Source organism: Apteryx mantelli, chromosome 7 (genome assembly GCF_036417845.1).
Source record: "Apteryx mantelli isolate bAptMan1 chromosome 7, bAptMan1.hap1, whole genome shotgun sequence".
NCBI classification, from domain to species: domain Eukaryota; kingdom Metazoa; phylum Chordata; class Aves; order Apterygiformes; family Apterygidae; genus Apteryx; species Apteryx mantelli.
The window spans coordinates 45,042,205-45,059,550 of NC_089984.1; the positions used below are offsets into that span (position 1 = coordinate 45,042,205).

Here is a 17,346-nt window from a genome sequence, read left to right on the forward strand (position 1 = left end):
TCGGTATCTCCCGGTTCAGATCCAGCCCATGCCGTGAGCTATGAGTGCGTCGGTCTCTATGCCAGCGATCCTCATGATGCAAACCCATCGGATGCTTTGAAAGATGGAAGAAAACTGGTCATTTGCCCTATCCCCCCTCACCTGAGCTAGTGGCAAAGTTCACAGACCACCCTGGCAGAGAATGCCCAAAAACGGTAATAGCCCTAATGTCACTGCTAGAAGTTGGAAAGCTCGCGTTTAAAGACAGACTCCTCTAAAGTAATATAGAGCAGTGATTATTAATGCAGTCCTGCTCCATAATAACACAAATATTTTCAATAAGTTATGAATTAAATGGCACAATGAGTGAATAAAATAATCTCAACATTCTTCTGAGAACTTTTCTGCCCCTGTCTAGACGCAAAAATAACGAACGCGTACCATGGTTACTATATAGGTATGGTAACAGTCCGAGCCTAACAGGACAGGTGGCAAACAGCTGTAAAACTGCTTTATCTTGCGCATATTCAGAAGTGAAAGCAAAAGAGGTGGCATTAATTCTTGTTCTGTCATAAAGCTGAAGTATTTGAAGACGATCATGTGCACATGATTATCTATCAGGACAAACTAGCAATGATGACCTCTTTCTCGTTCAAGACGCTTTTGACATAGAGCCTTTTAAAGAGCCCTTCATTATTAAAGGAAGTCATTAATTGGAGCTGCTACGGCAATACCTCATTATGAGCTGGTGGTTTATCAGCTATATATGTTGGTCTGTCTGTTACATTAACATATACCTAAGTTTATCAGCCGTTAAGGCAACAGGTTCAGCTTATCCCTTTGCCAGCAGCAGGAAGTTCAATTAAGCCGCCCTGGAGAGCACCCCAGACTGGATCTGCTCCAGGCGCAAAGGACAACCCTGGTCCAGTATTGTGCTCGGAGCCTGCAGTCTGGATGGCGTACGGCCAGAAAGTATATGCTCGGTTCCATTCATTAATTGCCAAAATGAAACAAAACCTGTGCTCATCAGACTGAGCTTCCTTTACTTTCCAAAATGAGAGTTTATGAAAGACAATTTGGGGCCGTTGCAATGGAAGGGACAAGGAAATTTATTGTTTTTTTTTTTTTTTTAATAATGAATAAGAATGCATTTCCCTGCAAACAAAGTCTTTTCCATTTGCAGAGCAGTAGGAGTTGCAGGTGCAGGGAGCATGACACTGTTCAGCTGTTAAGCTGCCCCGGGCTTCTCCCCCTCCAGGGTGCACATAAAGGGAGCAGAAAAGGTAACAGAGGCTTGCTGGAAGGAAACAGATGTTTTTAAGGATTTAGGATGAAGAGCTGCTTTTAAGTGCTCTTTGGGATTTTGCTACCGCTAGGCTTTTCTGTGGGACTCTAAACTTCATAGTGTAACTTGTGGGGCTCTAAATTCCATGATGTGATTTTAAGAGTGCCGCAGATGGACACAGATGCCGCCAGGACAGCCGCTCATTTTAAGCCCCATTAATATGTTAAGGTAACTGGCTGCATGAACACAACTACCTGTCTCTTACTTCTGCAGCTCTTGAGCAGCAGAAAAAAACAGAATCTCACCAAAGGCATCGGTAAGTCTCCGACAGCACTTCTGCGCTCATTTACTCCGACATTCGTATGCTCAGCGTCAATCGAACCACGTCCCGCTCATTGCGTTGTCTTTTCTGTGATGATGCAAATCAGCCTCGCTACAAAAACAGGAGAACAGCAGCACTAAAAACAATTTCAGTCATGCTGGAAAACATAACGGTGCACACGGAAGTTTTTTTTTTAATAACAAGTTCGGTGACTACATTCCATTTCTTTATTTATTGGGGTGTTTTTAATGGAGAGCATTGGCTACCACTGGATTTAGCACTCTGCGTTCGAGGCTGGCGTCGTGCCTGGGCTGAGCAGGAGCACGAGGAGGAGGAAGAGGAGGAAGAGGAGGAGGAGGAGGAGGAAGAGGAGGAGGTGAGCAGCGGCAGCGGCACGTTCAGCACTGCGGCCGGGGATAGCAGCGGCCGAGCCGCCGCGGGACCGACCGGCTGCAGCTGCGCAGAGTCACCGCAAAACGCTTTAAATAAACCTCCCGGTGCCGGTGCGGGGATGCTCGGATCGTTTCTGGCTCACAGGGGAAATCTAGACCCGCTGCTAGGACCGATGCCCCCACGACTAATCAAAAACGGCGCACCCCGTAAAGGCTAAGTGTATTAAAGACACATGAAGAATACGCCGTGCTGCTTAAGTCGCATCTTTTTTATTCAGGTTTCAGGTACTTCTGGGATTATCGTACATCCCTTCTTTCTGCCAGTTTCACCTGTTTTTTCTAAACACCTGCCCGTGAATAATATCAAGTAACTCGCTCTCATCCTGTTTGTGCTTACGTTCGGTAGGAAAAGCTGTGAAAATATTACTGCTCGGGTCAAACATTCAACAGCCCAAGCCCACAAGATGACTTTTCTATAGCGTATATGAGAGGGTGACGCCGTTTTCCAAGATGTATATTGAAAATTCAGGGGACGGTGATGTTGTGCACTTATCTGGCCTTCAGACTTACCCAAAAAATCCATCTTCAAGCCCTTTTTTTCCTCATGGCGGCAAAGCTACTTAGTGAAAACTCACCTGATTCTTGAGCCGTTTCGCTCAAAGTTAAAACGCAAGGCAGGCGCCATGGCTGGAAATATTCAGGCTGTGCTGTCTGGGTTGCAAGTGTGGAATCGCAGGAGCTGGGCTGGTTCTCCGAAACGCTCCTGCACGAGCGCGCGCCACCTTCCTCCTCAATGGGGCGGGTATCGGGGTCTCCGGCGATGTGCCGTGTCCGCAGCAGCTTCCCTCGCTTCGAAACCCAGCGAGGCAGACCTCCGCGGGCGGCGTCACCCGAGTGTCGGCACATTTTGTTCCTTTCACTAATCAGGCATGAAATATAGATAATCCTACCAGCTAGCTCATTTGCTGTTTAGCAATATGCTGATTTATTGTTTCTCCAGGTCCGTGACCAAAGTAGTTGAAAATGTTCCTTTCACACGGGGCATTTTTGCAACATGGGGTGTTTTGGTGCACCTCCAGGCTTCGTGCGCACCACGTCAACCCGCTGATGGACGCACTGGGCGCTGCTGGGGCAAACGGCCCTTCACCCAGCGTCGCCGGCAGCTACGCTGAGCCGCGCTGCGGTTGCGTGGGGTTTGCATCGCGGGCGCAGCGACCTGCAGTCGCTAAAACCCTTCACTTCAGTACCCGTAGCAGAGACAGGACGTGTGGCACGCTGTTTTGGGGGGGCTTGCTGAGATTCAGACAGTGGTGGCTGCTGCTTCGCTCTCGATTCACGGCCACCAGCGGCTGCTGCGGGGACACGACGGGGCGGGAGCGGCGGCGGGGGTCGAGCGGGTGGCCTGTCTGGGAGCGCCCGTCCGGGCCGGGGGCGGCCGTCGGGGCCCGGAGCGTCTGTAGGAGCCGGGAACGACCGTCGGGGCTGGGAATGGCCACCGGGGCCGGGAACGACCGTCGCGGTGGGGAGCGGTTGCGGGGCCGGGAGCGCCCGTCGGGTCGCCGCGGCGCGGGCCCCACCGCGCGCGCGAGCGCGGCGTTGCCCGTTTAAGAGCGGCGGCGGCGGGGCGGTGACGTCGCGGGCGCAGCGCCTAGCCTCGCCCGCCCGCCGAGCCGCCAGAGCCGGAGCGGCGGCGGCGGAGCGCGGAGCGCGGCCGCGGCCCCGGCGCCGACCGCCCCCGCCAGCCGCCCCCGCCCGCCCGCCCGCCGGCCATGCGCCGCGGCCCCGCGCCCGCCCCCGCCGCAGCCCCCGCGCCCGCCGCCGCCTGATGGCCGCGCCGGGGCCGCGCTGAGCGCCGCGCCCCGCGCAGCCCCGCGGCGGGCGCGGATGTCCGCGGCCCCCCCGCGGCGGGCGCCCTCGCAGCCCCCCGCGCGCCGCTCCCCGCCCCCGCCGCGCCCCCGGCCGCGCCGCGCTTCCGCCCGCCCGCCGGCGCCATGGCGGGCAAGGGGGCCGCGGCCGGCGCCGCCGTGCTGCTGGTCACGGCCAACGTCGGCTCCCTCTTCGACGACGTAAGTGCCGCGGCCGGGACGGGACGGGACGGGACGCGATGGGGCGGCCGGGACGGGCGGGACGCGACGGGACGGGACGGGGTGCGCGACCCGCCGCCGCGGGCAGCGCCCGCTTCCGCGGTGCCGCGCGGTCCTAGCGCCCGCCCGGCCGCGCCGCGCCGCACCGACCCTCCCGCAGCGGGTCCCGTCGGGTCGGGGCGCGGCGCCCCGCCGAGCCGCCCCTCGCTCCCCGGCAGTTTGTGCCGGGGTTAAAAGGAGGGGGGGGGGAAACGGGGGGAAAAAAAAAAGAGAAAAAAGGGAAACCCCGCCGTTTCCCCAAGGTTCGGCGCGTGTCCCGACGGCTGCCGCGCTCCCCGGCCGCTCCGTCTGCGCGCGGGGCGTTTGGACTCCGGTCGTCTTGCGGAGCCCGAAGCCAAGCGCCGAGACGGGCAGCGGTGCGCGCAGCAAAGCGTGTTCGTGGGCAGCCGCTCTTACTGCGAGCGCGCTGCTCTGCTCTCCGTTCCTTCTCTTTTATTTTCTTAACTTGCCGTGTGGTATCTCATCGCCTCAGATGATTCTTTAGCTGTGGTTTTGAAGCTTCTGAAATGCCAGGAGCGTGAAAACTTAGAGCGCTTTCGTTCTCACGGGAGGAAGAATAAATAATTTGTGGCGCGGCGCGCTCCTTCTGGAAACCTCGGAAAAAGGCTCGGTTCTGCTGCGCTCCGGGCTCTTTGCTGAGACGCTGCTCGTGTTCTGACACGAAAATATTAAACTTTTGCTTAGCGAGTGTGTTCGGATGCCTCGAATAGTTTTCGTAGTTTGCAGTAATCTTACTTCCACGCTTGATATCGCTAGTATTTAAGCAAAGGGAAAAATATTTTCTTGTAAATTTGCATGAGCTAAGACAGATGTTTACAAATACTGGCTTTAATAGCTGGAGTAACACCTGGGTTCCTGGACTGTGTAAGCGGTAACACAGGTGAAGCACGGCACTGCTGAAGCCGACAGCAAAGCACTTGCAGAATTGAGTAACAGCAGAATTTCACATGCTGTAAATGGAGCGTTTTAAGGGTTTGGGAGCTGGTAAAGCAGAAGGGGAAGGGCACAGCAGTGCGCAGCTGTGCATCCCTTAATCGCCCCTTCCCCAGCAGTCTTCAGAGTTTTCCTTTATTTTTCGTGATCTCGAAGGCCGACCTAAAACCTACGCTGTGATTGCTGCATGTGTAGTCAAATAATGCAATTCGTGTTCTCGCTAAACTTAGTACAGCAGCTTTGATGAATTGCCACCACATTTATTTTTGAACTGTGGCCTTTCAAATATAAAATGAACGTTATGAAGTTATTCATTTCGTAGTCGTGGAAATGATTATGGCCACAAGCTTGTGTATTTTCTACTCAGGAGTAAAACTGCATCGCATGCAGCGGTACTTCTGCACAGAGCTACTGATGTGTGTTGCTGTTGCCTCTACTAGAGCCTAAAAATGATGCAAATATCCGACCTTAGCCTGCTATCTCCCTTAGCAAAACATGGCCAAATACGTTAGTTCAGAGTGTTCTTTTACGTTCTCTTTACGGCCGATAGAGATAAAATTGGCCATTTTGGAGCACTGTCATTAAGAAATCCTATGCTGTGAGAATAAATGATTTCCTGGTTGTTCTCAGTTAGTATTTCTGATTCACTAAAACTCCTGGGGGAAGCGAAGCGTGTTCACGGCTTCTCGTTCGGCACGGCGAAATAGGCAAACGCTTCTCCAGTCGTTGATGCGTGTTTCACCCGGGTTTTTGCTTGACCCCGGGGCAGTGCTGGGCCGCGCTGGGTCTCGGGCTCTCACAGGGAGGCTTCGGGGCTGCTCCTGCCCGGGAAAGGGTGAGACTTTGCTCCCTCCTCCCGCGCGCCGTGAATCTTTCTCCGATTTGTTTGAAAGTAGCCTGAATGTCGCTCCGTGGCAGCAGCGCAATTTGCACTGTTTTGTACAAGTGCTGTTTATGTGGCTGGCACATGCAAATACTCTCTTGCCGAGACCAGTATTTCACAGTAATTTAAAATATCTCTGGTAGACGGGCTATCAGGGTGGGACAGTCTCTCTCAGATTCACCGTTTTGCTGATTTGGCCACACTTTTGCAAAGAAAGGAGGACTGCTATTTTTTTTACTCTCCGACTGCCAGAAGCAAGTTGCAATACCGTCCTGGTTTGCTCCTGCCAGTCATCAGCATCCACTGGTGACATGTTTATTCATGAGCTCCCAAGGCGGCGTTGCAGCAGGTTGCGCTCAGGCGGGCTGCGCTGGGTTTCTTTCTTTTTCTTTCTTTCTTTCTTTCCCCAGACGGTTCGGCTGCTTCCTTAAAACGCTAACACAGTATTTCTTAGATATGAAAACGCTTTGTGAAGACAGATGAGCGCATGCACTTCACAAATACGAGTGCATCTAACGCTCGGTGCATCTGTATTTACTTGCGCATTTAACGCTTGTCTTGCTGTATAAACATTTCCTGTTTTTATCACCCTGTGCTCCTGCTGACGGCAGAAGGTGCAGTTCAGTTACCTGTGGGCTGCTGCTTCCCTCGCTCCATCTCCCTCTCTCTCCTTTTTCTTCTTCTTTTCTGTTTTTTCTTTTTCTTTCCCCTCTTATCTCCTTTCCTCCTTTGCTTTTGCTTGCTCTAGCTGTGCTGACAAAATTTTTGCATCTACCTGGCGAGGTATCCCACTGCTTCAGCGGCCACAAAATGAACCTGCCTGGCGCTGCGCTGCTTTTACTACAGTAACGTAGGGTTTTAATTACACTAATGTGCCGTGATGTTTTCCTTATCTACTACCTCCACCACTTTGGTTGCTATAAATGGCTTAATGCAATTGGTTGTTCTTTTTACTTAGGGTTTAAAAAAAATTCTTCTGTGTTTAGTGTATTGCTGGCCAACGAGTGCAGCGGAAAGGGCTGCAGATGTATAAGCACGAGTCGCCAGAGGCAGGTCTGTCCTCAGTGCGCGCAGGTACCCGAAATCTGTCGACCCCCTCAATGTGGCTTTTTCCCCTCCATCTAGGCAGGTAGATCGGATAGGACTTGGGATTGCATGTGGTGGAGAAACTTCCATCAGCGAGTGTTTCATTGCCAATGCGACTGTGGCCGTAAATTCAGGGGCTGATGGAGTATCTGAGGCTTGGTGGTTCTGCTGGGTGGAAGCAGATGGCGATCTTCGGAATTCAGTGTTCTGTTACTGTCTCAGAAGTTTTGCTATTATTTGCTTCATCTCTAGCTGGGTTCAGTTAAAAACTGGGAAAAACCATGTTAGTGCTCACCCTTTAAAATGACATCTTTCCGATTATCCTCTTTCTGTGTTTCAGTTTTAGATGATTTCAGCAATCCTTATTGTTTGGACCTCTGGGCTTAGATTTTTAGGGTAAAGATTTCGAATATGCCCAGGAGACTTAGCTTTAAGTCCCATAATTTCTACTTCTGTTGGAAAGTAGAAATTCATTTGTTCCAGTTTCCACTGAAATTGGAATATATTAGCCTAAGTCAGGTAGGTACTTCTGAAAACACTTCCTTCTTTCTTTATGCCATTGCTTGCATGTAGGTCTTTCCTAATGGGAAATAGATGTGGTCCTAATTCTCAAGACAAATTTGGGCCAGAATGAAAGTGAGATGATAAGACAGGTGAAAACCAAACATCATCTAATTTGATGAGTAAAAAGAAGGGAGCAGGTTGGGGAAATGCTACTTGGCACTAGGAGACTGATATTTGAAATCTTTAATTGGCATAGGTAGTATTCCTGTGCTTGCTTTTCTGTTTTTTCTTGTAGTAAAACTTGTATTTTCTGCGACTGTACAAAATAGTAGCTGTCGTAGGACAATATGAAGATAGGACAGGGAGCTTTTGTGTTCCCATGTGGCCTTGACCTGCTCCCTCCTGGGCAAAAGTCTCCCCTTCTCCTGCAGCGCGTGGAGAGGGCAGAGGTGGAAATGCTTCCTCCAAGTCCTGGTTGTGTTCTCTTGGCGTATGCTCATTGCTATAAATCGGAGTACGAGCTTGGGATATCCTCAGCCCCCTCGGAGGGTGAAATCTATTAACTGAATTTGAAGTAGAAATACTTCTCAAAATCACATAGGTTTTTTTTTTTTTAATGGGTGATAATCACAGTGTAGAAGTCTGTTTTTTCTCAAATGTGATCTGAATTTTGCAAGCTTGAAGTAGTCCATGTAGTTTCATTATGATACTAGAGGTCTGTGAATTTATCTGATACTAGCTGATAAAGATAATGTCTTTTTCCATGAAGAATTATTTGAAATTTGTGGAATATTTCAAGTGCTGTAGAATGGAAAATGTACTAATTAGGCTTTGTTTTCTAAGTACTGTCAAGGCCAACATCTTGCAGATAAGAAGGTGCCTTAACTTGAAGCTTTTCTTCTTTGCTTCAGATCATGGTTATTAGAGGGAGCAAAAGATAACGTTCAGTCCATTGCAGTTTCTTAGAATATGTTATTTTATTGCTGAGAAACTTACTCCATCCTTCTTGTCAGGCTGTTTTAATGTTTTCTGGGATAGAAGAGAAAGTTACCTTTTTCTGGGCTTTTTTTTTTTAATGTTTGCATGAGACAAATGCATGGTGACTATTTCTGCTAAATTCAGTGGGGTTGATTATGGCTGTAGGCACCTTGCTGATATGGAGAGGTTAACGAAAACTTTTTTCTGGTTGACGAAGGGGTAAGAAGGACAGAAACTGGGTTGCTGGAGGAAGAACGGTAAAGGCGAAAGAATGAGGGGGGCCCCATGCTGCTTTCACCAGTGGATTTCTGTGCTTTGGATTAAATTAGTCCTTTCGCTCTGCTCCCAAAAACTAGCTAGTAGCTGAAAAAGGAGCCCTCGCATAGGACAGAGCAGCTTCACAGGCTTGTAAACCCTCCTGTGTGGCTGCTTTTTGTGATTCCCTGCGTGTGCCTGGCATTCTGCGGCTCTGGCCAGCTCCAGTGTTTTGCCCTAAAACTGATTTTGTTTATTGGCTTGCTCTCGGTGATGCTGCTGTAAAATTGCTCTCTCATAACCCAGAACTTCCTTTTTAGGAATACATGCTCTTGAGCAGGCCAACAACACAGCATTTTTCAGTGCTTTTTGTTATTGGAACCCTAAAAAAAAAAAATCTCAGATTTCTGTATATGTATTTCTGCACCCTTTGTTTTCTATTTTTTAGTTATTTTGGTGTCTTCCCTGTGATTATAACTTTTTTTGCACCGCTGGTAATTTCTGAAACATTGTCTCCTTCATCAGTTTCCTAAGTTTTCTACAGCAGAGTCTTAAATCCATGTTTTTCATGTATTTTTCTGCTGTCATAATGCTTATGGTGTTTTGTTTGTTTGTTTTTTGAGAGTCTCTCTTTTACTCAGTTCTAAAGCCCCTTTTCAGGAGGTGAAATTTTGAGGTAGGTCAAAATTTGGCCCTGTCTAAAATTTCTTGAGCTGTATGAACATGATGATGGGGAAGAGAACTGCTTTGTTATCCTTTGCAGTGCCCATATCCTTTATTTATACATATATATATACACACACACACACACACACACATATATATACATATATATACTCACACGCATACAAACACATGCATATGCGTAGCTGAGGGATCCGTTGCGCCTCGACCGAAGCCGTTTGCAGCCGTGCATTGCCGGGAGGAGGCCGCTGCTGGCTCGGAGGCCTGGTGAGACGGTGTCTGTCTGCCGAGCTGTCGTTGCTGTTTGCCTGCATCTTCTTAGCCTGCTACCGAGAGCAAGGGTTTGGGGTTAAAACTCCGTCGTTGTTGCTGTTTTTGGCGCGCTCCTGGGGCGGGCGGGTACGTGCACGGGCAGGACTGAGCTACCCTAGCCGTAGCGCCCGTGATGCTCACCGTCACAAAAATGCTTTTCCGCATGCGCACGTAGCTCAAAACTACATCCGTGCGTTAAAACCCCCCAGATATTTTGGGGAGGGGCCGCATGGGCCCGTAGGCAGGGGACAGTGACAACGCGGTGCGTGCTGGGGCTGGCGGCGGCGTGGACGGGGCCGGACAGGGTCCCTCCTGCTCCCCGCATCCCTTGCCGACGGCTCGAGCACCGTGCGAGCTCCTGTGCGGGTGCGTCCTCGCTCCCTGGGGAGTTTGGGAGTTGGCGCTTCCCTGCGGGAGCTGCGCTCAAGGCAGGCCACTTCCAAGGCGGCAGCCACGCATCCGGCAGCCAGGAGCGATTTAAAACACGGGGCAGATCCCCCTTTAAGTATCCGTGAGGATCAAGGCACTACGCAGCAGTGCAATAAAACAGAGACACATTGATGTGCATCTGTAAATGCAAGAAATCCAAAAGCACTTTTCCAATTTGCTGATGAAGACTGGAACAACAATAATACAGGCAATACACAGGGGTAGGGTTTTTTGTTTTTTGTTTGTTTGGGCTTTTTGTTTTGTTTTGTTTTTTACTCCAAGGTGGAACTGTATGCTTAAAAACTTGTGCAGACTTTCTTTTTAGACTCATTTTCACAATCCTCTGATCAAAACAGCTTTAATTAAGAGGTTGTACAGTCTTTAGCCTCCCTTAAGCAGGAAGCTCAGAAGATTATCTTGTAGACCATCTTTCTTTTCATCCTGACTGAATGTTATCATTAGCAGCAAAAGCAGATGTTTACATGAAGAAGCAGTAACAGTAAAGTGCATTATATAATTAAAGTTTTCTGTTAATGTGGCTTTATAGCAGGTGGAGTGGATATAGCGTTTTGAAATTTTCTGAATTTTCACAAATTGTCAATATTCTCAGGGTGACAGTTTAAGAGGCTCTAACTTCCAAAATATTTTAACGTGAAATTATATGATAATAGTAGGTAACCTTAGTAAGAATGTTTTTAGTTAGCTTATTAGTTTGCACTAGTACTGTCACTAAGGTCAAACTTTAAAGGTTTTGTTGCTGTTTCAAAGTCCCCTTCATGAATTCTCTCTCCACATAATTGGAATTCGAAGGGAGTTTTGCATGCAATACCAGTCAAATCCTTGGATTTTATGATTTTTTTCAAAAGGCTGATCTGCCCTTTTTATTTGCTTTCTCTCTTTTTCTCTTTTCTGCTATTTATTTAGTGTTTATAGCTTTCAAATCCCTGCAAATTAATCTCTTCTCTTTACCTCGAATGCTTTTTTCCCCTTTCTTGTCCTACATATACTTGTCTCTTCTTGAAAGCTCTCTCTTTATTCCTCATTTATTATTTAAAGTGAGGATGTTTCTAAGAAAAGTAGCCTTTTCATTTGCAGTCTTACTCTTGCCTCAAAACCTATGGAGAAAGCAAATTTGATTACACTGACTGTTGTTTACTGCCTCTTAAGATAGGAGCTCTACAGCTGCAGCAAGGATCGAATGCGTATGGAGAGGGATCTAATTTATTAATGCAAGTCCCCGGGGTTATGCTGGATAACAGGAGTGTTGAAGACAGAGCCAGAACAGCATACTAACACTGAGATTAACTCTTCTGCTGTTACCAAACAGTTGTGTTTTCAGGTCGAACTTTATTTTTGGCTTCTGAGTGTCATCACACTGGGTTTAATGCAACGAGCCTCTGCTGTCTGTGGAAGAGGTGATCCCACAACTTTGAAGTCAAAATGTCTTGTCTTTGGGCCAGCAGGGTTGACTAACAAATGATTCCGTGGCATCGATGTGAAAAGAGGAAACCGAATTAGTGAAACACCTTGGGAGACAGAACAGCGGCTTTGGGGATGTGCGGTAAAAGCTGCCTCCTCTCTGCCCTCTCCCCCCTGCCCAAAAAACAGCCTCTTTGATCATAGCTTTGCCCTTCTTCTCTGCCCCAAGCTCTCATTTTAACTTGGAAAAGAAAAAAATTAAGCAAGCAGGTCATCCGACTGCAAGCCAATCTTTTCAATATGTGAAAGTTATCAAAATATAGCTACATTAGTGTAATCTAGTGTTTTATTCAGTGTTTTTCTACACACCCTTTTTATTCTTTTGGTAGAGAATAGGAAATGGTCGTAGGAAAACAAGGCTTTCTGCCTTTGATCACTGCCTGAATGGCCTATCACAGAATGATTTAGCATCCTTTTTAGATTATATTACTGATATTACAAGGAATCTTTTTCTGATTAAAGTTCCAGGGAAATCCTTTATATTATGGAATAGGTCAGACTAAGCACAATCATCATCAGATGGGAAGAGTGAATAAATATTAAAAGTAAAACATTTTGGTTTTAATGCCTTTTCTCAAATGATATAAGGTAATTATTCTAAGTGTTCTTTTTATTACTATTTTGATTATTTATTCAACACTAATGCAAATTTAGTATTTTATCACTTTGACTTATAATATTTTTTAGGAAAAGTTATTAAAATTAAAGCATTTATTGAGAGCAAACAAGAGTGATCCTTCCTTTTATGTCATATTTTGAAATCAGATATCATTAAGACTTTTTTTCATTAATGACTTCAAGTAGTTAAGCACTTGCTTTCGTGAGTCAGCCAGCTGTAAAAGATAGTATCCTGTGGCAGTAAAAGAGAGTAAAAGCTAAGAAAAGACTAAAAAAATCATCGCAGTACTGACGGTTTTCTCTTGTGGTACAGGTAGCTTAAATGCCAGTTCAGGTAGCTCGTAGATGGTATGACTGTTACTAGTTGAGCTAAAGTTGATTCAATAACTAGATATCAAGAACGGTGTTTTCACCAAGTAAGATGCAGTTGCAAATTTGAGGTTGTGCTTGGAAGGATTTTCATTTCAGGTTTCAGTTTGTCTTCAGTGTCTTTATCTCGGAGTAAAACGCTTTCTGGTCTTCCCTTATATCTTTTCATAAATAAATGAAAAGTTATCCCTGCTACAGTCCTTGCCAAACATGTATTTTTTTCAGTGCCTCACTTTCCCCACCTTCTCAGCCTCCTTTATTTTCCTTGGTTTCATTTCAGCTTCTTTTCTAATGCAGCTCGCAGTCGGAAACTCTTGTACAGCGAGGCTTTAGTGTGAGATGAGGCTGTAGTGGGGATGGGGAAACCCCGTACGCTGACAAAAACACGACTGAGAAAGAGCAGCAACATGGTAATATGGAATTTAAGTCTACTTTCTGTCTGTGGCTGTCATATGAAACTGGGATGTGGTGCTGACATCGAGCATGAGTGACACGCGAAAACGCTGGCAGAGGTTTCCTATGAACTCCAGATTTGCGACTGAGATGCATTTAAAGAAATGGGCGACTTCCTTAAAATAAAGCCCTGATAGAGAGAAGAGGTCTCTCGCTCTCTCAAACCCATTTCTTTGCGGTTGCGCGTTTCTTAACTCTGCGTGTGAAGTTGCAGGCGATCGGGGCAAATCCTTTCCATCACCAGCGCTCTTGCTCGAGCGTTTCGGAAGGAGACCGTGCCTTTCTCTCGGAATTAGCACCTCGTCCAAACTTGAAGATTTCATGCCCCCTGGCTCCAGCGCCGATGCCCAGGTTCTCACTCGCCCTCTCCAGGCGAGCACCTCCAGCTCCTCCCTCCGCACGGCTTCTGCCAAGGGAAGCTTCAGGGATTTGGGGTTTTCCCCCTCGGCTGTTCCTGGAAGCTCGTGGCTCCGCAGCCCCTCTGCGGTTATTGGTGCCTTGGCAGCAGCCACGTGAAATCGATCTGGTCCTTACGCGTTTTGCTGCAATCCGGAGGGTGCGGAGCACGGTCCGTGGCATGCCTTGGAAACGTGGAGTGATGGACGCCTTCAGGCAGCAATCCCGGGCCTTGGAGAGAGGCCGGGGCAAGCCAGGCATCGATCGAGTAAATACCCGCTGACAGCAGTTGGAAAATATGTTGGTGAATACAAGCAAAAAAAGAGCATCAGGTTGAATAAAGAATATTGAAAGCTACCGGGAGGTTGTTTGCGTATTTTCATCTCTGCAGCACAAAACACAGAATGTTCAGCTGAGATGCAGGAAACTTGAGTGATCCCACAGGAACGTGTTTCTGAAAGAGTCCAGAATCACCTACCGCTCTCCAAGCGTGTCTACTGCTTACTGCTTGTCTACAGTGCTAGAAGTATTAACACCATGCCACTTAGTCACTTGGAAGAGGCTGTGTTTATTCAACGTCTTCAGAGAACCAGAATTAAAAAACGTTATAGGTAATAGTTTGCACACAGGAGCAATGCAAATCTTGCAGGGGTGTATGAATAAAGTGTACCGAATGGCACTGAAATGAAGTTCCAGGGTGTGGGTGTGGGTTGGGTGGTTTTGTTGTTTGTTTTTTTTAAACCCAAAGCATAGGGTGTTAAACGTAAATTCGGAACCACCACAGCCTTAACTTGTGGAAGTCATTGCTGCAAAACATTGTCCAGCGATGCCGGTAACTGACCCAATTCAAAGAGGAACTATATGTTTATGTTGTAGAGAAACGCGTCCAGAATCCTAACTGTTCCCCAGAAGAACGTGGATGAAAAAAAACAAAACGTTCTGCCTCAGGGCAGAAGGCATCCTCCAATTATTATCAAGAGGAAGGGTGGTCTGGTGGTGAGAGCGCTGGTCCAGGCTGTGGAAAACCTGGGCTGGGTTTGTGTTCAGCCACAAACATCCTGCGCGACCCTGGGCACGTCGTTACACCCAGATCCTCCCGGATGATTAAGTACGTGACTGTTGCTGAAGGAAGGCGCTCGCATGCTTGGGGCAGGCCGTGGACATTGTGTCTCGGTCCCCGCTCTGTAGATCTGAGATCCTTGCTTGTAGAAGGACGTTACGAAGATTGCCGTGTTAAAGACGGTAGGGTGAGCAGCTTTGCTAGAACGGCAGGAGATGAGCGGTGCCTCCACTGGAGCAGACCATGCCGTTGGCCTCTTTGAGGACCTATGCTTGGAGGATCTCACCACGAGCTCCACCGGAGGTGTGGTGGAGCTGGACAACGTGGCTCATGGGCGAGACCCAGCGGGATCGTTCTTTCCTTTCCCGCTTACTCGGGGAAAGCAGAGGAGCATCAGATATTGATTTCGACGCTGCTTGTGTGGGCATGCACCACGTTTTATTGCTGCACGAGTTCCTGGGTAAACAAAGGATTAATTAATGCAAGCCATACCAGGCTCCTGTTCGCTAACAGGTTTCTGTGGCTTATGCAAGCTCAAAGGAATGACAAAACTAGCTCTTTGAATAGACTTTTTAGTGCCTTTGAATGTGTCGGCAAAGCATTATGTATTAATGGGCTCTTCTGAGTGACTGTGTGCCATGCTGTTAACGCTTCCAGGGTTGAAGCAGATGAGCAACGAGCAGCAGAGAGGCTTTCTGCGCAGGAGGCAATCCCGAATTCTTTCTTTCAAGTCTTTTAAGTGATCCTGTAGGAACTTGTCTTTAAGTTTCTTGCATCTCTGGTGTGGCAAATTCTCTAATTTTAGAGACTTTATCAATCCCAGTGGGAAAAACAAAACTATTTTCCCATAGGAACATTGCAGAAATATATACTGAACTTTTTTTTGGGGGGGGGGGGGGAATGTTTATTTATGCATCAACCAAACAAATGAAAAGAAATAGTTCAGAAATTGCTTGGGGGGATTCTGTGTTCACTAGTTACCAGCAGCCAGCATTGATCTGTATTTTAATTACTTCAGAATTCTTACTCATTTAGGGACAGTGTTGCAGCTTGTAATAGGACTAAATTGGCAGTCACGTTGAGAAGAAAACTGTCATTGGATATTATTGCAGTTTTCACAAACGGGATTCCATTTGGTGAAAACTTTGGCTGTTTGTATCCATAGCCTCATTATTCACAATGTTTTTAAAAACTAGTCATTCAGAGTAACAGTGTCTGTCTAGAATTGCTGTCACAGCCTTTTTTTTTTAATTGGGGGAAGCAAAATGGAGGAACTTTTTTAAACTTCCAAATATTGCCAGGCATATGAGCTCATGAAGAACTGGGTGAACCGATACTGTATGACAAATCCTGTCACTTCAGAGAACTGGACGTGATCCAGAGATCTTCTGCTGAACACCTACAGCAAGTTTGTTTTTATAAAATGGCACTGTTGTTTTTCTGAGTTGGAAAGACGGACCTTATCCAGGCTTGGCCGTTTGCAGGACCACGAAACGGATTCTCGTTTGTCTTGCGGGATAACAGCTTTTAGGAAAAAAGGCAACAATGCCTTTTCCCTTCAGCTATCCTTACTAAATATTAAATCATTTGTGATTTATGACTGCTCTGCGCCTTTTACTTAAAAATCTCAACAAAGATCTTTAATATAATGCAGGAAGAAGCAGGAAGGGAGCTGATGCTGCGTAGGTCCGGTGGTTCTTGCAGGCTATCGATGCTGTTGCAGTCTTACAGCACTGGAGTGATCGTACGGAAAATATTTTAAACCCTGCATGTCAGGATCAGCGATGATGGGGCTGTGTGAGCAAGGTGACAGGATCTCCTTGATGAAATAGGTGGAATTTCGGTACAAGATCTGCTTGCTTACATTGCTTAAAGGAAGGAACTTTTACCATATTAATTTTCACTTGTGTGTGAATATCCACAGTGCTCTGTAATGAAAGTCCATGTCAAACAGATAAAAGGTTTGCCTTAGGTTATGTTCAGAGCAATGCAAGTACGGTATACGGCATTATGGAGCAGTTGCAAAACTTGACACCTTTCCTAAATGTACATTTGTGACCTAATGGTATTATTATTTGTAATACCCATTTTTATTGCCTCAGAACAACTGACAAGTAGGAAGCCCGATTTGATATTAATAGTGGTTCCTCGTGAACTAGCAAGATGGAATTACAGATCACATTTGAATAGCTGTACTAAGTCTTAGAAGTTCATACTGTTAAAGTGCAGGTTTTGGTCCTTGAACAACAATTACTTTTTTTTCCTCAGACCTGTGCGCCGCGGATCAATGTTCTGTGGAGCACGCTTGCTGTGCTGTGTCCTCAGCTGTGAATTATATTTATTTAAGGGCTGTTCATCTAAGTACGTCTGATTTGGTTTCACTTCTGCTTCGCTCTTTTTTTCAGTCGTTGCTTTTGCTGTAGCCAGGCCTATTAAATTTTTCCTTGCTGTTTGTTCTTCTTTGCTGATACCGTTCCCCATTGCTTTCCAGTGCTTGCAGAAGATGACTATTTACCTCTCGGTTCATATATTTGTGACAGATCCTCATTCCCTTCTTATCTGCTGTTCTGTTGTAGCTGTGTGAGATTCTCTGCTCCTTAATCTCTTTTCCAACACGGCTGTCCTCTTCCGTTGTGTCCCAGGGAGCTGGCTGGGCCCCGTCACCTTCCCGTCCTGCTCAGAAGGTCTGGATGCTGGTGAAGCGTCATCTCCCTCCTCCGAGAAGGAAACTGGTTACTGATTCCAGTTCGCAAGAAAATTCGTTGCTGCGTTGGGAGAACAGTGT

General features: G+C 47.2%; 1 protein-coding gene across 2 annotated transcripts in view; it reads left to right on the forward strand.

Annotated features, from left to right (window-relative positions):
• Positions 1–3,936: 3,936 nt before the first annotated feature.
• INPP5A (inositol polyphosphate-5-phosphatase A) overlaps positions 3,937–17,346 on the forward strand; it is a 248,059-nt gene continuing 234,649 nt past the window's right edge. For both annotated transcript variants that reach the window (XM_067300397.1, XM_067300398.1), the window contains exon 1: positions 3,937–4,044. In XM_067300397.1, coding sequence (XP_067156498.1) covers positions 3,970–4,044 — 75 coding nt within the window. In that variant the 5' untranslated portion in view covers positions 3,937–3,969. The remainder of the gene's footprint in view (positions 4,045–17,346) is intronic.